The 25,179-nt window shown below is 37.4% G+C and overlaps 2 protein-coding genes across 5 annotated transcripts; one reads left to right on the forward strand and one right to left on the reverse strand.

The window, feature by feature from the left end:
• The first annotated feature begins 235 nt into the window (after positions 1-235).
• Positions 236-6,438, forward strand: LOC309489000 (uncharacterized protein). Of its 4 annotated transcripts, XM_082157468.1 has the most exons (7): positions 385-525; positions 675-969; positions 4,380-4,565; positions 4,762-4,921; positions 5,032-5,102; positions 5,586-5,686; positions 5,838-6,438. In XM_082157468.1, exons 2-7 carry the CDS (start codon positions 763-765, stop codon positions 5,905-5,907), a joined length of 795 nt encoding a protein of 264 aa, XP_082013594.1. In that variant the 5' UTR covers positions 385-525; positions 675-762; the 3' UTR covers positions 5,908-6,438. The 4 variants fall into 4 exon arrangements, with proteins under 4 accessions (XP_082013591.1, XP_082013592.1, XP_082013593.1 ...); XM_082157465.1 differs by having other exon boundaries at positions 236-969; XM_082157466.1 differs by having other exon boundaries at positions 237-969; positions 4,401-4,565.
• Positions 6,439-6,514: 76 nt separating this feature from the next.
• rnf208 (ring finger protein 208) lies at positions 6,515-25,151 on the reverse strand. Its single transcript, XM_082157469.1, has 2 exons — positions 24,478-25,151; positions 6,515-9,694 (listed from the first exon to the last, which is right to left on the reverse strand). The coding sequence occupies exon 2, from the start codon at positions 8,659-8,661 to the stop codon at positions 7,876-7,878; it is 786 nt and encodes a 261-aa protein (XP_082013595.1). The 5' UTR covers positions 8,662-9,694; positions 24,478-25,151; the 3' UTR covers positions 6,515-7,875.
• Positions 25,152-25,179: the final 28 nt, after the last annotated feature.

Here is a 25,179-nt window from a genome sequence, read left to right on the forward strand (position 1 = left end):
TTCAATGCTATGGAGACATTTGCTTATTCCTCTCAGTACATATCAGCAGTTCCTTTGTTTAAGGGCTTTGTGAAAGTTTCAACACCCTCATACAAGTCTTGACAGATCTGAGCTCAGGATTGTAGGAACGGCACCAGAAGTGGAGCATTTGTCAGAAGCTGATTGAGAAACATAGGAGTTGGAATGTGGGCGGCCCTTGAAAGGTGTTTTTAGTTCAATGTGACAAAAACCGACCTGTAAGTTTCTAGTCAGTTGTGAGAAAGTCAAGCTGCTGCGAGGAGGTTCACATGTTCTGATTGACTACGAGAGCCTGAAGATAGAAACAGAATACTGGAAGAGAGAAATTCATTATCAATGAACCTATATAGGAATTTTGGGAATCTTCTTGAGAGTTGGGTGACTGAAGGCTACCCGGATTTGCACTATCAGTCGGGACATGGTGTGGACATATTAGACTCGGTGTCTAGGGACTCGGTCCCATTATCCAGTGTAAAATCAGAATCCGAGGACTCAGGATTTGAGACGGTTAGTACAACTCCCTGCCATTCTCACCAGTGTAGTGCACTGACATCTGATGCATCACACCCAGTTTTTGGCTCTACAGTGGATTATGTTCAACCTTCATCCCCGTCTCCTCCTATTTGCTCCTCCTCATCCTCATGTGTCTCTCTCAGCTCTGTGGCTCCAAAATCAACGTTTCTGAAGGTGGAGCAAGCTTTGAGAAGGACAGAACATCCCTCATGGATAGAATCTTTGCACCAGATGGAAAGGGGGGCAACTGGCCCACTGTATCGCTGTAACACAGCCTCTTTTCCAACCAACTGTCACCCAACCAGCTCCAGACCACTTCATCAGTTTGCCCGCCCAAGGAGAACACATTCACAACCTTCAGATCCAAAGAAAGCAGAGCTCTACAGAAAAATTCATAAATATGACCAGCATTGCCCACCTTTAGACAGCCAGTTTGCGGTAAGCAGTCCAAATCTACTTCCTTTAAAGATGTTTGTTTTTAATACATCATAGTACAATAGAAAGTGACTGCAAATCTAAAATCTAAACATTTTCATATTCATTGAAACCATTTTGCTACAATAGGGAACACTGGTTAGCATATCTCTTTATTTGCCATAAAATAGTTCACTTTTATGACTAATGTAATCTTGCTGTTCCACCTGTGAACACGTGCTTTGCTACCTCATTGTGAGCTGCTTCAGAGGCACTTGACACGTACATTACATGCTCATTTTATTTCATGTCACTCACTTGACATCAGACACTCCTCACATTCCTCACACTCCAGAATTACTTACCTGGTATTTGCACCAGGTAGACTTTATGTACTGTATTGTTGCATGTCTTGTAAAACAGACATTAGTTATAGTAGTTGTAATGTGCACCAGTAACATGATATAGGAATTAATCATTTCATAATTATATCAAATAATTTACCATTAAAGTTAAATTGACAGCCCTAATATAAAGACACACTATACCATTCAAAAGATAGGGATTGGTATGAGTTGACATAAGTCTTTTATGCTCACCAAGACTGCATTTGTTTAATCAAAAAAATAACGTGGAATAATCTAACAATTTAAAATAACTGTTTTCTATTGTGATACATTTTAAAATGTAATTTATTCCTGTAATCAAATCTGAAATCATTCTGATGCTTTTTTGATGCTCAAGAAACATTTCTTATTATTATCAAAGTTGAAAACAGTTGCTGCTTAATATTTGGAAACCGTGATACATTTTTTTCCGGATTTTTTTTATATAATCTGAATTATGAAAAGAAAGTTCAAAAGAAAAGCATTTTGAATATTTTGCAACAATATAATTGTCTTTACTATCTCCTTTGATCACTTATGCATTTGCAGTATAATGCAATTGATCAACACACACACACACACACACACACACACACACACACACACACACACACACACACACACACACACATATATCTATATGTATGTATGTATATATATTAATTGCTTAAAAGGCCGATTCATGTATTAGTTGAATGTGATTTTCGAAGCTGTTTTGGTCAAGGTCAAAGGCATAGAGGTCTGAATGCACTTTGCCTGTGTCGTGTGAGTCTTCATGGTCAAGAAATGACAAGCAGTCTTCAAGTTGCAAAACCTTTTATGACTAGCTCAGGTATACATAATATATTATAACATAGTACATAATGTTACCCCTTACATATTCAACCACACTGAAACACGTGTTTGAATCTTTCTTGAACACACACAATGCACATACACAGTCTATACATCCTTTCTATGGTCTCTGGTGTGGATCTGTGTCATGCCATGTTAAACAAGCGCTCTAAGACTGTGAACCGGTCGGTTCAGGTGAGAGAGGAATGACTGGAATGGTGCCAGCAGGCTGAGAGGAATGATAGAGATTTGTGCGGGGCATGTCTGAACGTTATCGCTTCAACGGGAACCCTGGGGGAAAGAAAACTCTATAGAACCATAACCAAAACAATCTTTTCATTCTAATAAGGAAATAACAAATGTCTTCCTTGTATCATTTTGAAAGAGATTGGGTGTTAAAAGTCACCAGAGAGTGTTTATAGTGTAGTTATTGCAATTTTTTTAAATAGAGTCTAGAGGGGCTAATTGTCACATGAGGAAGTGGTCACAAAGTTTATAGAGTGGTGCAGGGATGACGTCAAATCCGGGAAGACTGATTCGCCCCCGGTTCTCTCAACATAAACTGCACACACTCACACCCCAAACTGTCTTATCTAGTTACTTATTAGAGACATACGTATTCAAAGATAAACATAACTGCTTCAAAATGAGTGTTTTGGGGGGTGCAGTTTACGTTGTATAAAACAAAGTATCATCAAGTTATGTTATACAGGCTTTATTTTACTCATAAATTGAAAAACCCCATGGGAAAATCATGAGGGAACCAGCAGTGATTTAGTAACTCAGTAACTCATTATCTTGACTCAAACTGTTTTTTGTTTTTTTTTATGTTGGTTTAACACTTCTGCGAAATTATTTTTTGTGAATTATGTCCTTAAAATTTCAAATCATCATTTGTTTATATTAGCTAGTGTTCTCAATAAAAACCACACTGACATACATTCAGACAAAGGTCAACTGTATTCAGGTAGATTTTAACTGAAAGGTTGAACTGGTTTCAGAAATAGTCGGTAATAGGTATAGTCATTGTATAATTCACATACTGCTCTTTATTAATGTGAATTGTGGGTTTTTAAGTTAAAATACTTTTTTCTATCTCAGCTTTATATGCAGAGTCAAGTCACAAGCCGTTTGTCGGTTGATTTCCCTGTAAAGTGCCAACACTGTGGCGTTATCCAAACATTACTCAGTTTAATCAGCAACATTATCTCAGGCTACGTCTTAATCCGGATAGATTTGAAAACGAGAGTTTTCGTTTCTCATCCACACTGAAACATTTGAAAACGCATTTCAACTTACAGCGCATGCGTAAACCCTCATAAAAGCTCACTGAGATGATACAGACGGAGCAGACATAAAAAAGTTATCACGCAATTCTTCTGGCATGATCATTTTATTTGGCAAAATATCTCATCATTCACTGATGCTTACAGGTCGCACTCGCTCATATGTTTGGTCTAAAACTCAACTGCTCTCATGTTTTACCGCAAGACAGCAAATGTGAGTGAATTTTATGTCATCTTTGCAGGACTGTGATATGAAGAGTGTGCAAAGTAACATATTTTGGCAACTGTGTGAAAGTGAATAGCACGCAACAGGCACAATACCGGTATAAACATGAATATCTATGGGTTCAATATGTGTCACATGACTAAACTTACATCATCGTTTTCAATACCTCCGTTTTCACAGTCCGCACTACAACGCCGTCAAAATTCTGTCTCAGTGTGGACGGAAGGCCAAAACGGAGAGAAAAATATGTGTTTTCAAACGAAAACTTATTAATATGGACAACGCCTAAGCCAAATGCATAAGTCTGGGGGTGGGACTATCTGTTTATTCAGCCAATGGCTGAAAGGTGGCGTGTTCAGAAAACCTGATTAAAAACATTCAGTCATAATTTTAGTAAATCCGTTTCACGCACTTCTGCTTTAACATTTTTTATTTGCATTCACTTCCTTTAAACGGACTTCAGAAGCTCTGCTTCCCTATGTTGAGATTTTCATTTGTTCAAACAGCAGCGCAGAATAGACGTTCATATCTATAATCTGTAAACTATTTAGTAATAACATTAGCGAAATCTGAACATCATGTTTAACATTTTATACAGTACAAATAATGTTCTCTTTGATTAGCTTTTGTCTTTTATATCCCACCAAATTAGTTGATAAAAAGCTGTACTGTTGCCAACACTGGGAATCTTAATGAATACAGGTCTGGATCTCTCTGTCTCAGCAGTTTGCAGACGGTGATCAATACAGGCTGGACAAGCTCTCTCCAGGGTTGCTGTACCTGGAGCAGGTGTGCAGGATGCTGGAGAACATCGCAAAGCTACAGCAGCAAAACCACAGCCTGCAGAAGGAGTTGGAGATCCTGAAGAGTCAGCATGCTGAAAAAGAGGTTAGAGACATTGATATATCTAACAAAAGTTGCTATTTTACAACTATTTGTACTGCTATTTGTTGCTTATAAATCTCTAAAGACTTTCCAGTTCTGTCAAGTCGGTGTCATGTGGTGTCAAATGACTTCTTATTGTTTCCTGTAAACTGAAAGCTCACATTTCCAGCACATTTACTCTCTAACTTAATGTTTTCAGTGTGTAAGCTTTCATAAGGAGGAAATAAGTTATCCAGACAGTCAAAGTTTACAGATTCTGGGTCATGAAGATCCAGACAGTGGATCGTCTCGCCTAAAGGAGCCCAAGGGGTTTCGGCACAGATCAGTATCTGACACTCAAGCAGCCGTCAGCCGTCACAGTGAGTCTCTATTGTTTTTGACAGATGAACTCAGTATTAGTTTAAATATGTTAAAAAGAGACATTCTGGCTTTAGTGGATGTCTGTTAAAAATAAATGTCTGCCCTACAGGGAGAGCAAGGTTTGCTCAAGACAAACCTATTGCAGATATCTTAGTCGAGGAGCCTGAGGTTAAAGATCCTGTAAGTGAACAGTGATAATATCATTATAGATATTAAAGGAATGGATTGACCTAAAATGAAAACTCTGTCATTTACTCACACCGATGTCTTTCGCAAACCTTTATGAACGGAGTTATTAATAACAGACTATTATAAAAAAGCTTCTTTTTTTTTCCATACAATAAAGGAAATGTTGACCACGACAGATATTTTCATTTAATAATGACTTTAATTTCTGTCTTTTCCTCATATTAAGCTATAGTATGGCTTCAGAAGACTTATATTATAATGGCTTATAAAGTCATATGGATTATGTTACTTTTCAAGCCCCGTTTTTATTTGTGTTGCACTGAAAAAAGAAATTCATACAGGTTTGGAACAACATGAGGTGTGTAAATAATGACTGGATTTAAAAAAAATTATAATAGCAGTAGTATTAGCAGCATGAAAATGTGGATGTTGGAAGTTATTATAATATCACTGTTCCTCTCTTTGTTAAACTAGCTACTGGAAAATGAACACAAAAAACTAAGTAATATCCAAAAGCTGAAATTTACATCATTTAGAAGGCAGGGAACACAACAGTCTGACAGCGAAAGTAAAAGGTAAGAATTCAAGAAAATCAAAGTCTGATTTTTTTTTCTCTTGATTGACAACAATTTTATATGATCCCTGTTTTAATGATTATGTAACATTTGATCATTTGTTAATGTAGATTTTTTAAGTGTATCTTCATAAATGTTCCTTTACTCAAAGCTTTCAGCCCAAGAAGAAAACAAAACTGCCAAATATTTTCAGGAGGAGAACGATAACCACACGTCTATGACATTCAGGAGGTCACACTGCATGATGCCTAGTGATGGTGTTTCTAAGTAGTCATACACCTCCCATTTAGCTGAGGATTATGGCACTATTGTGTAACTGTGTGTTTAAGTCAAGTCCTTTGCACTTAAAAAAGTACTGAGTAGTACTTATAATCTTCATGTACTTAATTGTTCTGTGGAACTGCCAATGCACTTTTTATTTGTTATATTTGCTACAGAGACAGCGACATAGTGTCAGTCCAGATCTGGCCCACATCTGGTACGTGAGGAATCCACGTGTACCAGATGTGGGCCGGATCTTGGCCGACACTATGTCGCTGTCTGGATATGGTGCATTTGCATGCACTGCAAATCATTGTAATTGTTTCATTTTCATTGCTGTATCCATTCATTTTGATTTAGTATATTATCATTGATCATGGTCAATCTCAGCGTATCAACCATTGCTGCTAAAACAGTTTTTATTTTACCTTATTTTGTACTTGTAAAGTGTTTTAATAATAATTGTTTTATGTAATAAAATATACAATATACATCTGTGTTTGCAGGTTTACATCCTGTCGCATATACAGTAAGATTACATTGCCCTAGCAGAATTTGATATTTGCATTTTTTGCATTGATACAGTTTTTAATATATTCCACAATACAAAATAATTACTGAATGTATCCACAATATGCACAATATGAATTTATACACAACTATCACAAAAGGCTGCAAACAGTCATTGATGCTTAAGGAGGTAGTAAACTTTTGAACATGATCATTTGTTTTGGCTTGTGGAATATATGTAAATATGTGTATATGTATTTGTAATGTCAGTTATCTCCATCAGGTCAGTGATAAACAAAATGTACTTTTTCAGATTCGTCTTACTTTACTTAATTGTTTTTTTTTTATGAAAAAAAAAATGATTTTAATGATTTTTGTGTTTTCTAATTCTGTTTCTAAGGCTGCATCCTAAATTGCATACTTCTCTACTATATAGTAGGTCAAAAACAGTATGTGAAAAGAGTACTAGTATGTACAAATTCATAGTATAAATAGTAGGCAAAAAGTTCCAGGATGACCTGCTACTACCAAGATTCTAAAATGCGCATCCAATTGACAGTTAACTAGGAATGTGCCCGAAGCCTAAATCCAAATTCGGAAAGACACGGTAAATGAGCAGTGCATTCTACGGAGCTCCTAAAAGGAGGCTTGCTGGGGTAATCGGTTACAGTACAGTACATCAGATATAACTTATCACAATATGATAGTAAGAAGAGATGACTCAGGATTATGGTGGAGGATTTGGTGTGCAACAGATCCTGAGCGTCACTGACAAATATCTTATCTTGTAAAATATCTGGTCAGTACTGTCACTCCCTATACACAGAGTACTCGTGATTGCTAATTCAAAAGCCAAAGTGAAATGTGCACGCATTCAAAAGTAATATAGAACTATAAAGAACATACTTTTTTAATGGTCACAAGTAACTTCATTCAAAAGTAGTATCTATTCAGACAGTATGTGATTTTGAATGCAGCCCAGGTTTAGAAAATGTTAGCAAAATGGCTGAATTGCATATAGCACCTAAATAAGCTACTAAAAGTTTAGACCAAACAAAAAAGTTTGACTTTAAATTCTTTATTAGTCTTTATTATACCCAGTATGGGGGGAGATAGACTTCCCTTGGCATTCCCATGTAAAGAGATGTCAATGACGAACACATCCAAACAAGAGATTGAGGGCTATAGGGAAATCATTTCATACATAAAATACATTTACTCTGATATTTCATATCTCTGTCTTTGCACACAAGTGTCCTTTTCACTTCAAGTCCACATAGCATCCTGTGCTATTAAATATACAGATACATCTGTGACCCTTCGAAGAAGGTGAATGTGTGTGACTCAAGGTTTTCAGATGGTGGGCACAGGTGGATAGCTTTTGGGATGAGTTGTGCCGGTCATCAGCCCTCTTCGGTCTACATGATGCCACAGGAGGAAAGAGGGTTGGCAATGTGGCAAGTGCAAGCCGACTGACAGTACTGGCGGACCGTCTGATAGCAGCTGCGGTCACCGTCGGTGCCCCACTGCACGGCCCCCGCCGGGTCGGATGGCAGCCGGCTGAGGATGCTGGTGTTGATGGCCAGCGCGGCTAGCCCGTAGTCGGTGAAGAGCACGGTTTCGCGGCGGCATGTGGGGCAGGAGATGAACTTGTACTTGGGACAGGACTCATACAAGATCTGCAGGCACTCCTCACACACCGAGTGCAAACAGGACAGGATGCGTGGCCGCTTGCCGGCAAAGTTATAGGTGTGTCCACACGTGGGGCAGTCCAGTGGTTCGCATGGCATTACTGGGCCTGAGGAGGTGGAGGAGGAGGAGGAAGAGGTGGAGGAAGAGCGTAGCACGTACTGGTTGACGATTACGTTGTCCATCTTGTAGTGGAACTGATGGTAGCAGATGTCAGACGTGCTGGTCTTGCGCTGGGCAAGATAACTGGCTTCACGGCGGAGGACGGGGGCAGGAGGAGACACTAGGGGTCTGGGTGGGACAACAGTGTTCCCATTGACCTCCATGGACAGGTCGCCACATGCCTGGTTAACAATAACCTCGCCCTCACCCCCTCCATCCCAGGCCACACGGGGAGGTGGTGCGTAGCGAGGCTGGGTCACAGGGATCGGACACTCCCGAGGGAACTTCTCCGACTGGATGATCTTGACGGTGTCCATAGGGATGGTCACAGGTTGGCGCCGGAGGCAGGACATTCACTCCTGGGCGTGGTGTTCTTGGCTAGAGGAACTGGGTGTAGCGTACGGTCCTGCAGAGAACGTCTTCAGTGCACTGGGGGAGGACACTCAGCCATTGCAGGGGACGTGAGGACGGATGGGTTTGTACATTGCTGTCTCAAAGTCCCTCCTTGGTTACAGGCTGCGTCACCCTGAATCTTTATGCGGCACAGATGGACTAAGACTTCCAGCCAGTGCACAGTATAAAAAGCCCTGAAGGACAACAGACGACTGTGTCTTGCTTCAGATGTCACAAGAAGTTGCAGCTTGTGGCTCCAGTGGTTTACAAAGTTTTGAGGCAATGAATTACACCCTGTTCACTGATATTGCACAATTGAGAGTTCGATGTAATGTGATAATCAATTATATTATTTCTTACAAATAAATGGCTGAAGTCCATCACACTCAAGATCAGAAGATATGTTGGCAATAGTTTCAGTGTTTTTACTGTTACAGCACATTTATTTGGACATAAATGTAATAAGGACCTAAACACAGAGTACCTTGAAGAGAATCTTAGGATCTTACTAAGAAATACTGTTTAGTTTAATACTGTTGTTAGCCAAATGTCCGAAGACTTTCTCATAGGTTGCTTTATGAGTTTCAGAAAGGAACTGATGCAACCAGCGTAACAGAAACTGCATCCACCTTCATGTCACAACCTTCTTCCTGTTTCAGGTCTGGTATGACCATGCCCTTTTCTTGCTTATTCTCTTGCTTCTTCTCTTGATTGACTGCACTTACACCTCCCTGACCTTTGTTTTGATAAGCAAAGTCTTTTCAGGGAGGTGCTCATGTGGCATCGGAAAGATCTGGAAGGCGTTCTCCCAGTCCTTAAAAGACCAGAATTCCTTAAGGGGTCTGTGTTGAGCTTGACAGATTGTGCGTCCACTCTTTGGTGACGTGACAGGTCTGAGAGTGTCTCAGGAGTCTTGCCAGACCATACTTGCTTCCAGCACTTTCCCCAGGGTGGCACAGATATGCAGACTCATAGGTAGTAGGGTTTCTTTTCCTGGAGGAAAAAAATAAAACAGTTCAGGTGATGCTAATGCAAGGACACAGCTCAGCCTTTTCCAGGCCATTTGCATGCGCTCTTGGGAACAGTGTCTAAAAAGTGTCCTGTCATCTGTAGCTAAAAAAACAGCAATGGGCAAATTTGGCTGAAGAAAATTTAAGAGCTGATTCTGTGCAAAAGACTGTGATCTGTGCAACATGTCCATTCACAGCAGATATCTGGAACCCCGCAGCATCTTTTCCAGTCTAAAAAACTCCCTTGCTCTTTCTACCAGCTGCCATCTGGGGCCCTGTGGGGCATGGGCACCGTGGAGGAAGAGACTGAGGACCTGACCACAAAACAATCTGTTCAACTGCTATAAACCTATACATGCATTACAACACAACACTTCAGAAGGCCACATCTCTAAAATGGCTGCCAGTGCTTATTTAAAGTAAAAGAGAAATGCTGTTTGCAGCCCATTTTACTTTCATAATGTGACATATTTCCAAATGAAACAGGATGGTCAACAAGAAATAATGTAGGACGGGACTTGATTCTATTTAGCATAAATTGAATGAATGGTGAAAAGTGGGTGTGACGTACCAAAAAAAAAATGATTATGAAGAGAAACATTTGGGCTAAATGTAAATTGTTTATCATAAGACAGTAATTTGCATTTAAGTAAAAAAAAAAAAAAAAAAATATATATATATATATATATATATATATATGTGTGTGTGTTTTAATTTCACATTGACTTAAAGCATAAGGTATGAAACACTGTGCTATATTTACATTAAGTAGACATTTTATCCAGGGTGACTTACTGTATTCACAAATGTATTGAGACATATTTGGGAATAGTTTGTGAATGTGGTCACAGCTAAAGGGAGTTGTTAAGCATTAAACACAGCAGAGCCCCTGTAACCTCTTTAGTTGTGATATATTCACAGTATACAGTAGCATGGCTTGAGTATTTTATTGCTTTTTTTATAATAATATTAATGACACTGATATACAGTGTGTTTTCAGTTTCATATGCTTCCATCTGTATTTTCCAGTCAGCATCCAGGACCAAAACAATCTGTTTTAGTTGTAGTATGTCATTAGTTGATGTATAGATGAACATGAGAAAATGTGTAACAATATTAAGAATTATCGCCTGAGAATTTTTTTTTTGTGGTTGGGTGTGGTTTGTGAATGTGTGTGTGCTTTATTAACAGCGATGAGAACATTGACACATCTGTAAGAGTTCTCTGCACGCTGTGCAAGATGTGATGATAGAAAATGTATGAGAGAGAGAAAAAAGAGAGGGAGGGAGAAAAAAGCAGAGAGGAAGTTGACCTACATGCAGCAGAAAAGGTAGAGAGAACATGCGTCCTTTTACTCCACATCCACACTGTGCTAGCCATCTTATGTGATAAAATAGAGAGCTTCCATTAAATTAACAAAGCTGCTTACACTGCATGTGTGTGACAGCACTTTAATGATTATCACAGGAGCAGTTTGTCGCATAACAGTGCTCTGCTCGGTACCAAAGTCGAAGAGGGGAATGGTACGTTCATGTCATGTTGGAATTACCATAATTACCAGCTTCCGATTAGTAAAAAACTGTCTTTGTACTTGTAATTACACACTGGAAACTCAGAAATTAATGAAAGCCTGCTGTGACACCATATAAAAACAACCAACACGAGAGTGACATAAATACTTAAAGTGATATTTCACCCAAAATGAAAGATCATTCATTATTTATTGTTATTTACTGTCATTACTGACTCATCTGTATTGCTATTCTGTGAAACAAAAGGAGAATTTGATGACCAGATGTTACGTGACAAAAAATACACCAACAATAGTCTGCACTATTTTGCCACTCTTCTGAAGCTATATAATAGCACTGTGTTAGGAACAACACAAAATGTAAGTCATTATTACCTGAAAATCTCTCACTATGCTGTATTCTAAAGTTTTGGAATGACATGAGGGTCAGTAAATAATAATAATTTAATTTTATGGATGAACACATTTAGCCTACCATTTGTTATTTTCATGCAATGTACCTTTGTTCACACTGTCAGATCTAACAACCACAAGTCTCAAAATGTCCCACCACACAGCTGCTTACAGCAGTGTCTGTATGAAAGAGCAACAGAGCCTGTATTTTATTTTCTCTCTAGCCATTAATATCAACGGTCAGTGTTGGGGGTAACACATTACAAGTAATGCAAGTTACGTAATCAGATTACTTTTTTTAAGCAACTTGAAAATTATAGTTCAAGTATAGTAGCATTACTTTTAAATTCACAACAAAATATATGAGTTACTTTTTCAAACAAGTAACACAAGTGACTTTGTTTTGCCATTCATTGACTGAGACCTCACCTGTCCACATGTTGAGTAAAAATCGGGAGTAATGCAGAGGAGTTGTGTGCGCTGTGTGAACATGATAGACTAAATCTGAGCAGGCATTTACTCATCACACTGGCACAAAAACAGATTCAGTATTCCACAAAATGAATAAAAACATTGAAATCCAAACTCAGATTATTCGCAAACATGTAATAATTAAATATGTTTAATAACACAAATACACTTTATGTATTTAATCTCAATTTATAAACAAATATCTTTGCTGCTGACCGTTGATGGTCCAATTTAGCCATACTAATAAGAAAAAAATACTCTAGTTAAACATCTGCGTCCTATTCTTCTGCGATCAAGAATGGCAGCACAGCTGAAAGGTTTGTTTGAGCTGCGCCCTCTACTGTACAGGCGTGAATTTGCATTTCCTTCAGCCTAAAGGCCTATTTATACTTCTGCGTCGAACTGCCGCCGTAGCTACGTCGTAGGCTGTGTGTAGCGCGCGTACCCTTCGGCGTACCCTGACGTGCACCTCTCCAAAAATGTAACAACGCGTCAATTCTACGCGGACGCAAGCGCTGTGATTGGTCTGCCAGAACCCCTCCCTCGGGGTTTCACATGCTCCCTAGGTGCGCGTCAACGCGGACAACAACGCAGAAGTATAAATTAAAACCAACACGTTGCCTACGGCGTATAGGCTCCGGCGTAGGTCCGACGCAGAAGTATAATGAGGCCTTAAAGCCCAATTTATACTTCTGCGTCGAACTTACGCCGTAGCTACACCGTAGGCTGTGTTTAGCGCGCGAACCCTTCGGCGTACCCTGACGTGCACCACTCCAAAAATGTAACAACGCATCAACTCTACGCGGACGCAGGCGCTGTGATTGGTCTGCTAGGACCGCTCTCTCGGGTTTCACATGCTCCCTCTGCAAGTGTAATTGCGCGTCAACGCGGACAACGACGCAGAAGTATAAATGAAAACCAACGCGTTGCCTACAGCGTAGAGGCTCCGGCGTAGGTCCGACGCAGAAGTATAAATCAGCCTTAAAGCTTATTCATTTCACTTTTGGTGTGAAAGGACCACTACATTTGGTGTGTGTGTGTGTGTGTGTGTGTGTGTGTGTGTGTGTGTGTGTGTGTGTGTGTGTGTGTGTGTGTGTGTGTGTGTGTGTGTGTGTGCGTGCGTGCGTGTGCATGTGTGTGGAAAAAGTAATGCAAAAGTAACGTAGCACATTACTTTCCATTAAAAAAGTCACTAAGTAACACAAGTAGTTACTTTTTAGGTACTTGATAGGTCTAACTCATTTGGTAGCGATCACATCATTATCTACATAGCACAGCTGATTGGTTGCTGTTCCATCAGCTCAACATTCAAACAAATACCAGTAGTGTTGCTGTTAGCAGTCTGCAGCACGCTTTTAGAACCTTCCCCAGCTCCACCTGTAGGCTATACATCTGCTACGGGGGTTAATTCATGTATGTTACATGTGCAGCAGCAGCATGTCTTACATGCTCACAGCAATGTCTGTGTATGTATTGGAAGTAGCAAGTCTCTGTACTTTCTCTGCAGCAGCAGTTTAGCAGATCTATTCCACCAAGACCAAATACATTAACATTGCCATTTCCATTACCATGCCAATTTCTATTACCATACCAATCTGTCATGACAGAACTAGAGTGACGCCTAAAGTAAATATCAAAGATGGTGATGTAAATAACACTGAAAATACTTATCACAGTTGATACAGTGCAAACTCATCTGTCAAATCTTAATTAACAGACAGCAGCTTTTATATCTAAGTGGTGAGTGAAGCATTTGAGAAATGCGCAGACATGGTTATACAGCAGAATGCAGTTGTCACTCCCGTAAATAACCAAACTGTGTGTCAACATAACCATATTAATCATTCAAATACATAACTGACAGCCATATTCTGTGAACATGCCCATAATGAGCTTTATCTCTTCTGCAATATTTTGTAAGACAATATAAGGGGAATTAATGTAGCCTAATGTGCAGTATTTTGCTATCATCAACAATATGCCACTTATGGATCCATTTTGTTAAGAGCCCTGTGTGCAAATATGTGTTTTACACAGTGTGCAAAAAGCGGTATGTCTAATGAGTAGGATGTCCAAATATTCTAATGCCACAGAAGCTGAGAAACCGTCAGATTCTATGCCATTTTGTAGTATAAATAAGGGCTTTTCACACTTGAAATGGTTAAACCTGGGTCATTGTAAACCCTGGCTAAACAATTAATCCTGGGTTTTCAGAAGATGTTGTTTCACACTGTACATTCCTAAACCCTGGGTTAATGTCCTTATTTTCATATTGCAGTGTCAGTGTCACTGATTGGACGAACATCACCCACAAAATGTTTACATAAAGGCTTTATCATTGCGCATCCTCATATTAAACAGTATATTACAGACTGTATACTATCAAGTTTATCCTGAATGGACTTTAAATTATTTTCATGGTTGTTAGTTCATCACAGGTCAAAGAATAGGTCTTTCTGGGTAAAATGACAATGCCTGTATTGCAGATATATCTGGGAATGTATTTATACACACCTAAACAAGTATTTTAGCAGTATATTTAGCACAGGAATAAAACGTGAAATGACGTGAATGTGCCGTAAGCTAGATTGTCTATTTATGGCGTCTTTCCACTATCTGCATTCTTCTTTCCTCCCCCATCCATCCGTTTCTGAAGATTCACGTCTGAAGACCACTCACACTCACACCCACACACATACAACCACACTGAAACATGCGCAGGCGAGCAGACAAAAACACGCTTGTGTTGCACCTGCTTCTTGACGTTGTTGTGACCAGTCAGACCTAATAACTCATCATCATAACCTGTGTTTATTCTATTTCCCATCTCTCTCATTGGTTTAGTTGTTTACAATGACTTAATTAGGATGGGAACACAGGATGTGGCTCCAAACCGTCCTCCATTTTCTGGAGGTCACAGAGGCAGCCAGTAACTGTCAGTCACATTCATTCGAGTTGCCACGGCACCACAGAGCTGTGAGGCAGAGCCAAAAATAACCACGCGCTCTCACTGGTTCACACATGCACACACACAAAGGTGTGAATAAGCTTTCTGACATCAGCATAGTCAGCTGGTGCATGGGCGTTGGAAACCGTGAGATGTGATGGGTGAAATGATTGTCAAGCCTTCATTTCTGTTTAGAGATCCTCAAACATATATAAATAACAGACATTATCACAAATTACACCCAACAGGGTGATCAGGACCCCAACACAAAGCGAACTGTACATTATCCTACCAAATATATGTGAAATTTGGATTTGAGTTAGAATTATTTTAGTATGTGAAAAGAGCATAGTCAGAAATCGGTTGAATTGAGAGCTGTGAAATAAATAAATAAAACGTTTTAATAAAATGGACCCCCAAATGTCAATCGCTTCCTAAAGTATTATGGTAGGTATGTACAGTATATTGTTATGAATAAAGATGCATTTCTATTGAGTGAGAAAAATAAATAATAGAACATTAAACACTAACAGATCTCCCCCTATATTAATATTGAGCAAAACACATGAAATAACACTTATTTATAACATTTACTTTCCTTTAACAGAAGCAAAGCATGCTGAGAACTATAAATCTGTTGTAACCACTGATTGTAACTCATTCCTTGAATGTGTGTGTATATATGTGTGTACAATACATTCACATTTATAACAGAACATGTATGTGCAATAACTGTACACATCAAAGGATAAAACTTTATGAATATTATGTAATACTATTTGTGTCTTTATTTCTAAATATTTATATATCAATATATAGCCATACATGGAAAATGCATATTTTGCTTGCAGTGTATTGAAAAATATAAAACAGTAGTTTCCCATATGGAAATGTATTATGCAATATATTACATTATATTTTGCAGTATATTCCCATATAATTTTGTTACATAAGGGAATATCAGTTAATATAGTGTCCGAAACACTTTAGCTCTGTGAACCGATTAACTGCTATTCATGTTTTTGTTTGTGAGGAGCAAATGCAGTTCAGCCTCTCCGCTAACATTGCGCACAGCCACACAGGATTTCATATTTGATAAGACAAGCTCCTCCGTTATGTAAGAGGCTCATGAGAGAGAGAAAGACAGCAGATAACATTAAAGCAGGCCAACTGTTTGCGTCTAACCACGGCACTGCTGCGCTTAATGAAATCATGTGTGTGTTCGACCCTGTCAGCACAAATCATGATGAAGAGACGGCGAATAACTGAGATGAGCTGGGCTGCGTTTCACAAAAGCATTGTAAGCCAATGTTCTCTACCATTTACTCTCGAGGAGAGTGATGTATCACACTGTTATGCAATTTTGTATATATATCATAGTACTAAATGATTTCTATATTCTCATATACAGGTATTTACATTTACCATGTGACATTTTGTTAGTCACTTGATTTATATTCAGTGTTGCACTGAAGATGAGTGAAATCTCATTGCCTCTTCACTTATTAATAATGTGGAGTACGTATTTCTCTGTAGTGTTCATTAATGATACTCCATATACTTACTTTGTCCTCTAAAGTATAAATATGTGTTAAAAAAACGAGACACATTGACAGGCTCAGTAACTGAATGCACTGAGTAACAGTCAACAACATTCTTGAGTTCCTCCACTACCTCATCACATTGTCAAGACATCACATTCCAGTACGTTCTGACAAAACCATGACACAAATACACATGCAATTTGCCTTACAGTGTTTTCTTTAAGGTTATAATACTTTATTCTATCCTAGTTTAATATGCAGAGACAACTATAAGTAAAGCATTTGTAGGGTTTTTTTTTCACTATCAAAACATTGCTCTTTTTGTTTGAGAATCAGCCTGACACAGCAACAGCTCAACCAATAGCGTGAGTTTAGGGGCGGGACTATCTGTTTGGGTGACCAATGGCAGATAAGGGGGAGTGTTTAGGAAAACTGTTTGAAAAAGTCATTCATTTTACAATTCTGTGTCGACTCTCGGGGTGTAAATGAAACACTTCACGTCTAAAGTGAACATGAAATCCATAGAGTCCATATTTCGGCAGCTTGTTATCGGATGGTTTTAGCATTCTGGTAAATATCGGCTGCTTTTAATGATCCAATCAAATCCTGATGGATAAAATAAAGTCCTGCCTTCATTTTGTCTCCTTACAGAAGTTACTGAAAATCTCCACTAGCCTCCATCATGGACAGAATGTGATTTACAACACTGAGAGCAAGCAGAAAGATGGACGCACAGTCATCAAAATATCGAAAACATTCCAGTCCTCATACCACTCTCACTCCCACAAATACACACACACACATACAACACACAACAAAAATACACACAGGTACCACCCAGCACATTCCACAAGCACATCTCTCCCTACCACCTCTCTCTCTCTCTCTCTCTCTCTCTCTCTCTCTGTGGATAAATTCCACCTGTCCAGTGAGACAGTCAGCAAGTGGGAATCATGTCCTGTGCCAGCGATGCTATCAGCTGTTCACCTCTGTCTCAAAGCCTGTCCTGAGCCCTGCCCTTACGGCCAAAGCAAATCTCACACATACAGGCACGAGGAAATCTCATTCATGTTTGGACATAAGGTGCATGATTTTGAAACACAATATCAACAATTGACAGCATCTTAAATGCAAACACAGTTATGTGCATTTATCAGTAAATGAAATCAGAGTTGACTGGTAATCAGAGAAAGATCTTTTTAAAGGCCTTATAATTATTAAATGACATTTAATATTTTAAAAATGTCAATATATTTTAAATGTTTACATGAATTTATACATTAAACGTAACATGAAATATAGGCCCACTATATTAAGTGTAAAGTGATACTATATAGAGAATCTTAACTGCTTGATTGTTTATATCATCGTAAAATGTAAAAACTATTATCATCCAGCTCTAATCTGCTAAATGTCACTATAAGGCATGAAGGTATTAAGATATACAAGCGCCAAGAGAATTGTATGAATTATAAATATTATCAATAAAACTTAAGTCAACACTCTTTGTATGTATTATTAACTTGAACAAATATGAAATGCAAATAAAAAAAACTGTCAATGTTATGATATATACTATCTGCTTTTCAGTAATTTACTGATTTTAGGTGTGCATTGTTATTTTATTTATTCTTTATTTCTTTATTTCTTTCTTTCTTTATTTATTTTTGTTTTATTTTGAACAACAAAAAATATACAAATAAAATAAAATATAAAAATACAATAAGTATGTTGCAACATACCGAAAGAAAAAAAATATCTATAAAGTATTATAACAATAATTACAATATGTTCGAAAAGGAGCGGGTCAAAGCAGAGCTTATTAGCTTAGTTATGAATGTTTTATAAATATTTTCACATCATGTAATGGAATTGAACTTTTCAGCTTCATGGACTCTAAAGGTTTGTTACTGATCATTTCTGCTAGAAACTTTTATATGAACATTTGTTGAATAGTAATTTAATACTAGTCAAACTAGTGCATTTTTTTCCCCAAAAATCTGAATAAAGAAAAAAAGTGATCTGTCACTACTTCCATTACATCACAGCTTTTCTGCTTTCTTTGTGGTAAAGACAGATTGTGTCAGCCCTTAGCTTTTGTCTGTGTGCCACTTCACACCCACAAGCCTTCATGTCAACTGTCCCCTTTTAATTAAATGATCACATTTTAGGTGTTCTTATACAATGGTATTTTATGGAAATGTGCAATGTGCAATTTTATAGTTACACAATTTTATACACAAATAAATAGTGAAAATACCATTGGTTTCAAAATCCACCAATGGGATAGCAGGAACCACCAGTATGCTAAATTGAGTAGCTATAAGGTAACTGATTTTAAACTCTCTCAAGCGTATACGTTACAATCATAACTTGATTCAATCGTGTCCAAATAACTTGATCCAGTCGTGTCCAAATAACTTAATTCAATCAAGTGGAACCACAGTCCATGATTGAATCATGTTCAACCAAAGAGCCTTTTTTTTTTAGTGTACTTTAAAAAGACTTCAGAAATGTTTGTCTGGTCCAAATCATTACATTTATCGCTAAATACTTGGCTTCAGATTTGAATATATTTTAAAACACAACCATGATTGAGAATGCGAGAACGGTTTACAAAAGCTTTCCGAGATCTTTTTCTAAAGTTTCATCAGTGAGGTCTATCCTTCGTTTTCTTTTTCTTCGTTTTCTAAGAAATAAGATTACAGAAAATGATGACTGGATTCTATAAATGAGTGATTTATTTGGACTAATTTAAGGGATATGAATTCCCCTTTATGAATCCTGTCTCATATTGAGATTGGTGCAATTGTTAAAAAAAAAAAAACTGTATTTGCTCATTTATAATTGTTGGAAACAAAGTGATAGATTTTATCGAAATGTGCAATGTTATTATTTATAAAGTTGCACAATGTTTTACACAAATAATTAGCAAAAATACCATTGGTTTTAAAATCCACCAATGGGATCGCAGGAACCAGTATGCTAATTTGGGAGTTGAAAGAAACTGAATTTAAACTCTCTCTAGCTTACTTAAAAAGAAACTTCACAAATGTTTGTCTGGTCCTGGTCATTAAATGTATTGCTAAATTCTTGGCTTGAGATTTAAATACTTTAAATGAGTTAGAAACACAACCATGATTGAGAATGCGAGAACGGTTTACAAAAGCTTTCCGAGATCATTTGTAAAGTTACATCTGTGAGGCCTATTCTTACCTGTTTTCTTAGAAATAAGATTACAGAATATGATGATTGGAATTTATGAATATGTTATTACATTCCATATTTATTCTGGGCTTGCAATCCCTTAATGAATTCTGTCTGATCTTACAGTTTTAGTAATTGAATAAACAAAGTACTGTTGTTTTTGCTAATTTAAAATAGTTGAAAACAAAGTGGTAGAAATGTGCAGTGTTTTTTTTATATATATACTTGCACAGTGTTATACACAAATAAATAGCAAAAATACCGTTGGCTTGAAATCCACCAATGGGATCGCAGGAACCACCTATATGCTAATTTGGGATTTGAAAGAAACTGAATTTAAACTCTCTCTAGCTTCCTTAAATTTTTATTTTTTTTTTTTATGTTTGTCTGGTCCTGGTCATTACATTTATCGCAAAAGTCTTGGCTTGAGATTTAAATACTTTAAATGAGTTCGAAACACAACCATGATTGAGAATGCGAGAACGGTTTACAAAAGCTTTCCGAGATCATTTGTAAAGTTACATCAGTGAGGTCTATCCTTACTTGTTTTCTTAGAAATAAGATTACAGAATATGATGATTGGATTTTATGAATATGTGATTACATTCCATATTTATTCTGGGCTTGCAATCCCTTTATGAATCCTGTCTGATCTTACAGTTTTAGTAACTGAGTAAATAAAGTACTGTTATTTATGCTAATTTAGAATAGTTGAAAACAAAGTGGTAGAAATGTGCAGTGTTCTTTTTTTATATATACTTGCACAATGTTATACACAAATAAATAGCAAAAATACCATTGGTTCGAAATCCACCAATGGGATCGCAGGAACCACCTATATGCTAATTTGGGATTTGAAAGAAACTGAATTTAAACTCTCTCTAGCTTCCTAAAAAAAAAAAAAAAAAAAATGTTTGTCTGGTCCTGCTCATTACATTTATCGCAAAAGTCTTGGCTTGAGATTTAAATACTTTAAATGAGTTCGAAACACAACCATGATTGAGAATGCGAGAACGGTTTACAAAAGGTTTCCGATATCGTTTGTAAAGTTACATCAGTGAGGTCTATCCTTACCTGTTTTCTTAGAAATAAGATTACAGCATATGATGATTGGATTTTATGAATATGTGATTATATCCCATATTTATTCTGGGCTTGCAATCCCTTTATGAATCCTGTCTGATCTTACAGTTTTAGTAACTGAATGAACAAAGTACTGCTATTTTGCTAATTTAAAATAGTTGCAAACAAAGTGGTAGATTTTGTAGTAATGTGTAGTGTTCTTTTTTTATATATAGGCTACTTGCACAATGTTATACACAAATAAATAGCAAAAATACCATTGGTTCCAAAATCCACCAATGGGATCGCAGGAACCACCTATATGCTAATTTGGGATTTGAAAGAAACTGAATTTAAACTCTAGCTTCCTTAAAAAAAAAAAAAAAAAAAAAAAATGTTTGTCTGGTCCTGCTCATTAAATTTACCGCAAAAGTCTTGGTTTGAGATTTAAATACTTTAAATGAGTTCGAAACACAACCATGATTGAGAATGCGAGAACGGTTTACAAAAGCTTTCCGAGATCATTTGTAAAGTTACATCAGTGAGGTCTATCCTTACCTGTTTTCTTAGAAATAAGATTACAGAATATGATGATTGGATTTTATGAATATGTGATTACATTCCATATTTATTCTGGGCTTGCAATCCCTTTATGAATCCTGTCTGATCTTACAGTTTTAGTAACTGAGTAAATAAAGTACTGTTATTTATGCTAATTTTAAATAGTTGAAAACAAAGTGGTAGAAATGTGCAGTGTTCTTTTTTTATATATACTTGCACAATGTTATACACAAATAAATAGCAAAAATACCATTGGTTCGAAATCCACCAATGGGATCGCAGGAACCACCTATATGCTAATTTGGGATTTGAAAGAAACTGAATTTAAACTCTCTCTAGCTTCCTAAAAAAAAAAAAAAAAAAAAATGTTTGTCTGGTCCTGCTCATTAAATTTACCGCAAAAGTCTTGGCTTGAGATTTAAATACTTTAAATGAGTTAGAAACACAACCATGATTGAGAATGCGAGAACGGTTTACAAAAGCTTTCCGAGATCATTTGCAGAGTTACATCAGTGAGGTCTATCCTTACCTGTTTTCTTAGAAATAAGATTACAGAATAATGATGATTGGACTTAATGAATATATGATTATATTCCCTATCTGTTAAGGGTTTGCAACCCCTTAATGAATCCAGTCTGAACTTGAGGATAATACATGTTAAAAAATATAGTGTGCTTGCTGATTTGTTATTGGAAACATGGTGGTAGATAATATATATTAAAACACATCTTGGTAAATTAAAATCAACCTACATCTTCTACAAACTAAAGGGTGTGCAACATTCATGCTCTACTAAAATTGTTATAGGTTTGATTTTTAAATGCTGTCAACTACTCTACATATGAAAATGTGTTAGAACCACAGTTTACCTATTAATATACTAATGAGATTACAATAGCATTTAATGGAGTCTTTTGTCTTTTGACAAGAACAAGCACAGTTTTCTTTGTAAATCATGTTGCAAACATCAGCTCAAGATGGAGCAGATGAAGCCATGTGATGATTCTGGAAGATGAAAATATGGACGGATGTTGTTTTTTCTGGTACTGTTTGCATCTTCAATGAAATGGCTGTTTTGTGTGTGCCGAGCTGCTGTAGGTCATGCTAGTTTTAGCGTGGAGGAGGAACTGTTTTAATAATTCAGTGGCTGTCATTCAGAGCAGGCGTCAGCCATTTTACCCACAGTTCATTCACGGGAGAGACTGTTTGTTCCCTTAACCTCTGTTGACAGATCACCTGGTCTGTTTTACAGGACATGTCGCAAATATCATTACTAACAATGTTAGAAACTGGCCGATTGTGAGAAAACAGTGTACAATACAACCAATTAGCTTTGAAAGGTTAGCATTAGCAGAGTGACAAACAAGCTATTAAGTGAATCTTAATTATTGCAAAACATCGGCTAATGATTAAACTGAACTTTTCTTACCACTATAACATGGATTTTTCTACATACTGTAGCTATGCAAAATAAACAATATGCCCAAAAAGTCTTTGTCAAAACATCCACCATCAAAAGCTAATGATATTTTGGAAGCAATCCTAATGGGATGAAACTATAATAGGATAGACTGGTAAAATTTCTATCGTCCAATTTATTCTTGAAGACGATCAGAAGTCGTAATCAATCCTAATATCAAACAAGAATCTTCTAGTATTTTATTTTATCAATCGGGGGAAACAATTTGCCGCCATCACTAAATAGTGACACCAACAATAAGCACCAAAAACATTGATCAATACAAAGCCATTATTTTCAGCTGATTCTGGCATGACCTCAGGTGCACAGACAGATTCCTGCTTTCCTCTTTTGAGATATTGACGGACTGTATCGATTGCTGAATCTTCATTGTGACGGGGCTGAATCTACACTCCAGGAAGCAGACACGGACTTCTGGGTGTTTGGTTGAGTTTTTTGGTGCTTATTAGTATTCTGGGAGTGTGTGCATCTGTGTTAGCAGTTTTTAGTGCAGTGTCGTGGGAGGGGTGTGCCAGCAGCGGCGGTTATGCAACCAGAGCAGCATACGCAGCACACGGACTGCAGCGCCTGTGCATGCAACACACACACACACACACACACACACACTAACGCTCTCAAGCACAGGTCCTCCTCTGTCTTAACCACACATATTGGTTAGTATGTGTGTCGGTGTGTAGTAGCCCCATGTGATCCGATGCCCACTCGGATAATGTGAGTCATTGATGGAATCGGTGTTTATGTGTGCATGCAATCGTGAATTGCAACCTGCCCTATTCCACAACACGGTCAATACGGCCACACAAGAACTGAAGTGCAAATCCTGCATGAGGATGTGGGACCCACAAATGCAGAAATATAACACACTAGTGTTACACAAACGCACAGAGATGCACAAACCCACATGCTTCAACAACAACAAAAAATCCCATTGATAAATAAGGAACAAGACTATTGAACACCTACACCTTTATAATCTTTGCACTCAAAAATATATTTAAGGTGTTCAGTAGTTTTGTTCTTTATTTGTTGATGGGATTTTTAGATTAATATCGATTACTAAATTATGTATATGAATCTAATAATAATATATATATGCATATTTTTAGATTATTTATGAATTACAATACAATATTTAACATTTAAACACATATGTACTGTATATATACTTTGTAGAATATATATTTATTATAATATATTATTACATATCCTTTCATAAACCTATAACATCTAAAACATCTATTATTAAATATGTATACTATCAAATACATATTTAATATGTTATTTAATTTTTATATATAGTATAATATAGTATACATATATAGTATCCATAAAAGTCAAATGTATTTTTTTACGTTTTAACCTGGATCTATAAGGTTGCACCAATATTAGGCCAATATATTTTTATGTTGTTGAATTTTTAGGTATTAGGTAGAAATACCTCAAGGAATAACTGCACTTTCTTGTTTTACAATGTACAACATTTAAATAACATTTACGATTATATGCTCATGCAAAGGTTCAAACTCATTTGAGCACACTAGAATAATACAGCCTTTTTAAGCATGCTTACCTGTGTGTAGTTGTCTCTAGTGCGTATTTAGTGGTGAGTCTCTGGATTTGGAGTGGTGTGGTCAATTCACAGGACCTTAACGTCTTTCTCACATGGGGACACAAAGTTCCTGTGATTCAGCTGCTGTCTCAGGCTACCTCGTCCCTCTGAGCACAGCCAATCGCATCAGATGCTCCTGTTGCATGCGAGAGGATGGAGGAAAGTCTTCTGTGCCTGTCTCCAAGAAGGATGGATGGAAGGGAGTGGGACGGGAAAGATGGAGGATGAGATGTCAGATGCGTCACAAAGCACCGTTCTGTTCTTCTTGTCCACGATGGGCTCTTTTTGTCCAGTGATGGTACTGGTCCTTCACTCACTCATTCATTCATTCACCCAGTCAGTCAGTTGTGTCAGAGGATTCGTGGCTCTCTGCGTCCGCTCTCCTCCTTTTTAAAGTTCTCACGCTCTGTCCGTCCTCTTCTTATTGGGAATTCTCACTTATATGCTATTTCTCTGCAATATCTTTCAGTGAAGCCATATGTCCTTCCCTGTCTGTCTGTCTCTCTCTCTCTCTCTCTCTTACAAACACTCATACACACCCGCACACACACTCTCTGACTCACAAGTGCATGCTTTGCCTCTGTTTCTGTGAGTATCTCGACTCTTCCTCCTCACAGACTCCCTCTCTTTCTCTATCTTTCTCTGCTGCAGTGCCTCTGCAGG

The sequence above is a fragment of the Leuciscus leuciscus genome (genome assembly GCF_965113295.1).
Source record: "Leuciscus leuciscus genome assembly, chromosome: 24".
Lineage (NCBI taxonomy): Eukaryota > Metazoa > Chordata > Actinopteri > Cypriniformes > Leuciscidae > Leuciscus > Leuciscus leuciscus.

Coding starts and splice junctions, on each gene's coding strand:
- LOC309489000 (XM_082157465.1), top strand. CDS start 355: ATGAACCTATATAGGAATTTTGGGAATCTTCTTGAGAGTTGGGTGACT. Junction 4,922..5,031: donor AGCAGCCGTCAGCCGTCACA/GTGAGTCTCTAT, acceptor TCTGCCCTACAG/GGAGAGCAAGGTTTGCTCAA. Junction 5,687..5,837: donor TCTGACAGCGAAAGTAAAAG/GTAAGAATTCAA, acceptor CTTTACTCAAAG/CTTTCAGCCCAAGAAGAAAA.
- rnf208 (XM_082157469.1), bottom strand. CDS start 8,661: ATGTCCTGCCTCCGGCGCCAACCTGTGACCATCCCTATGGACACCGTC.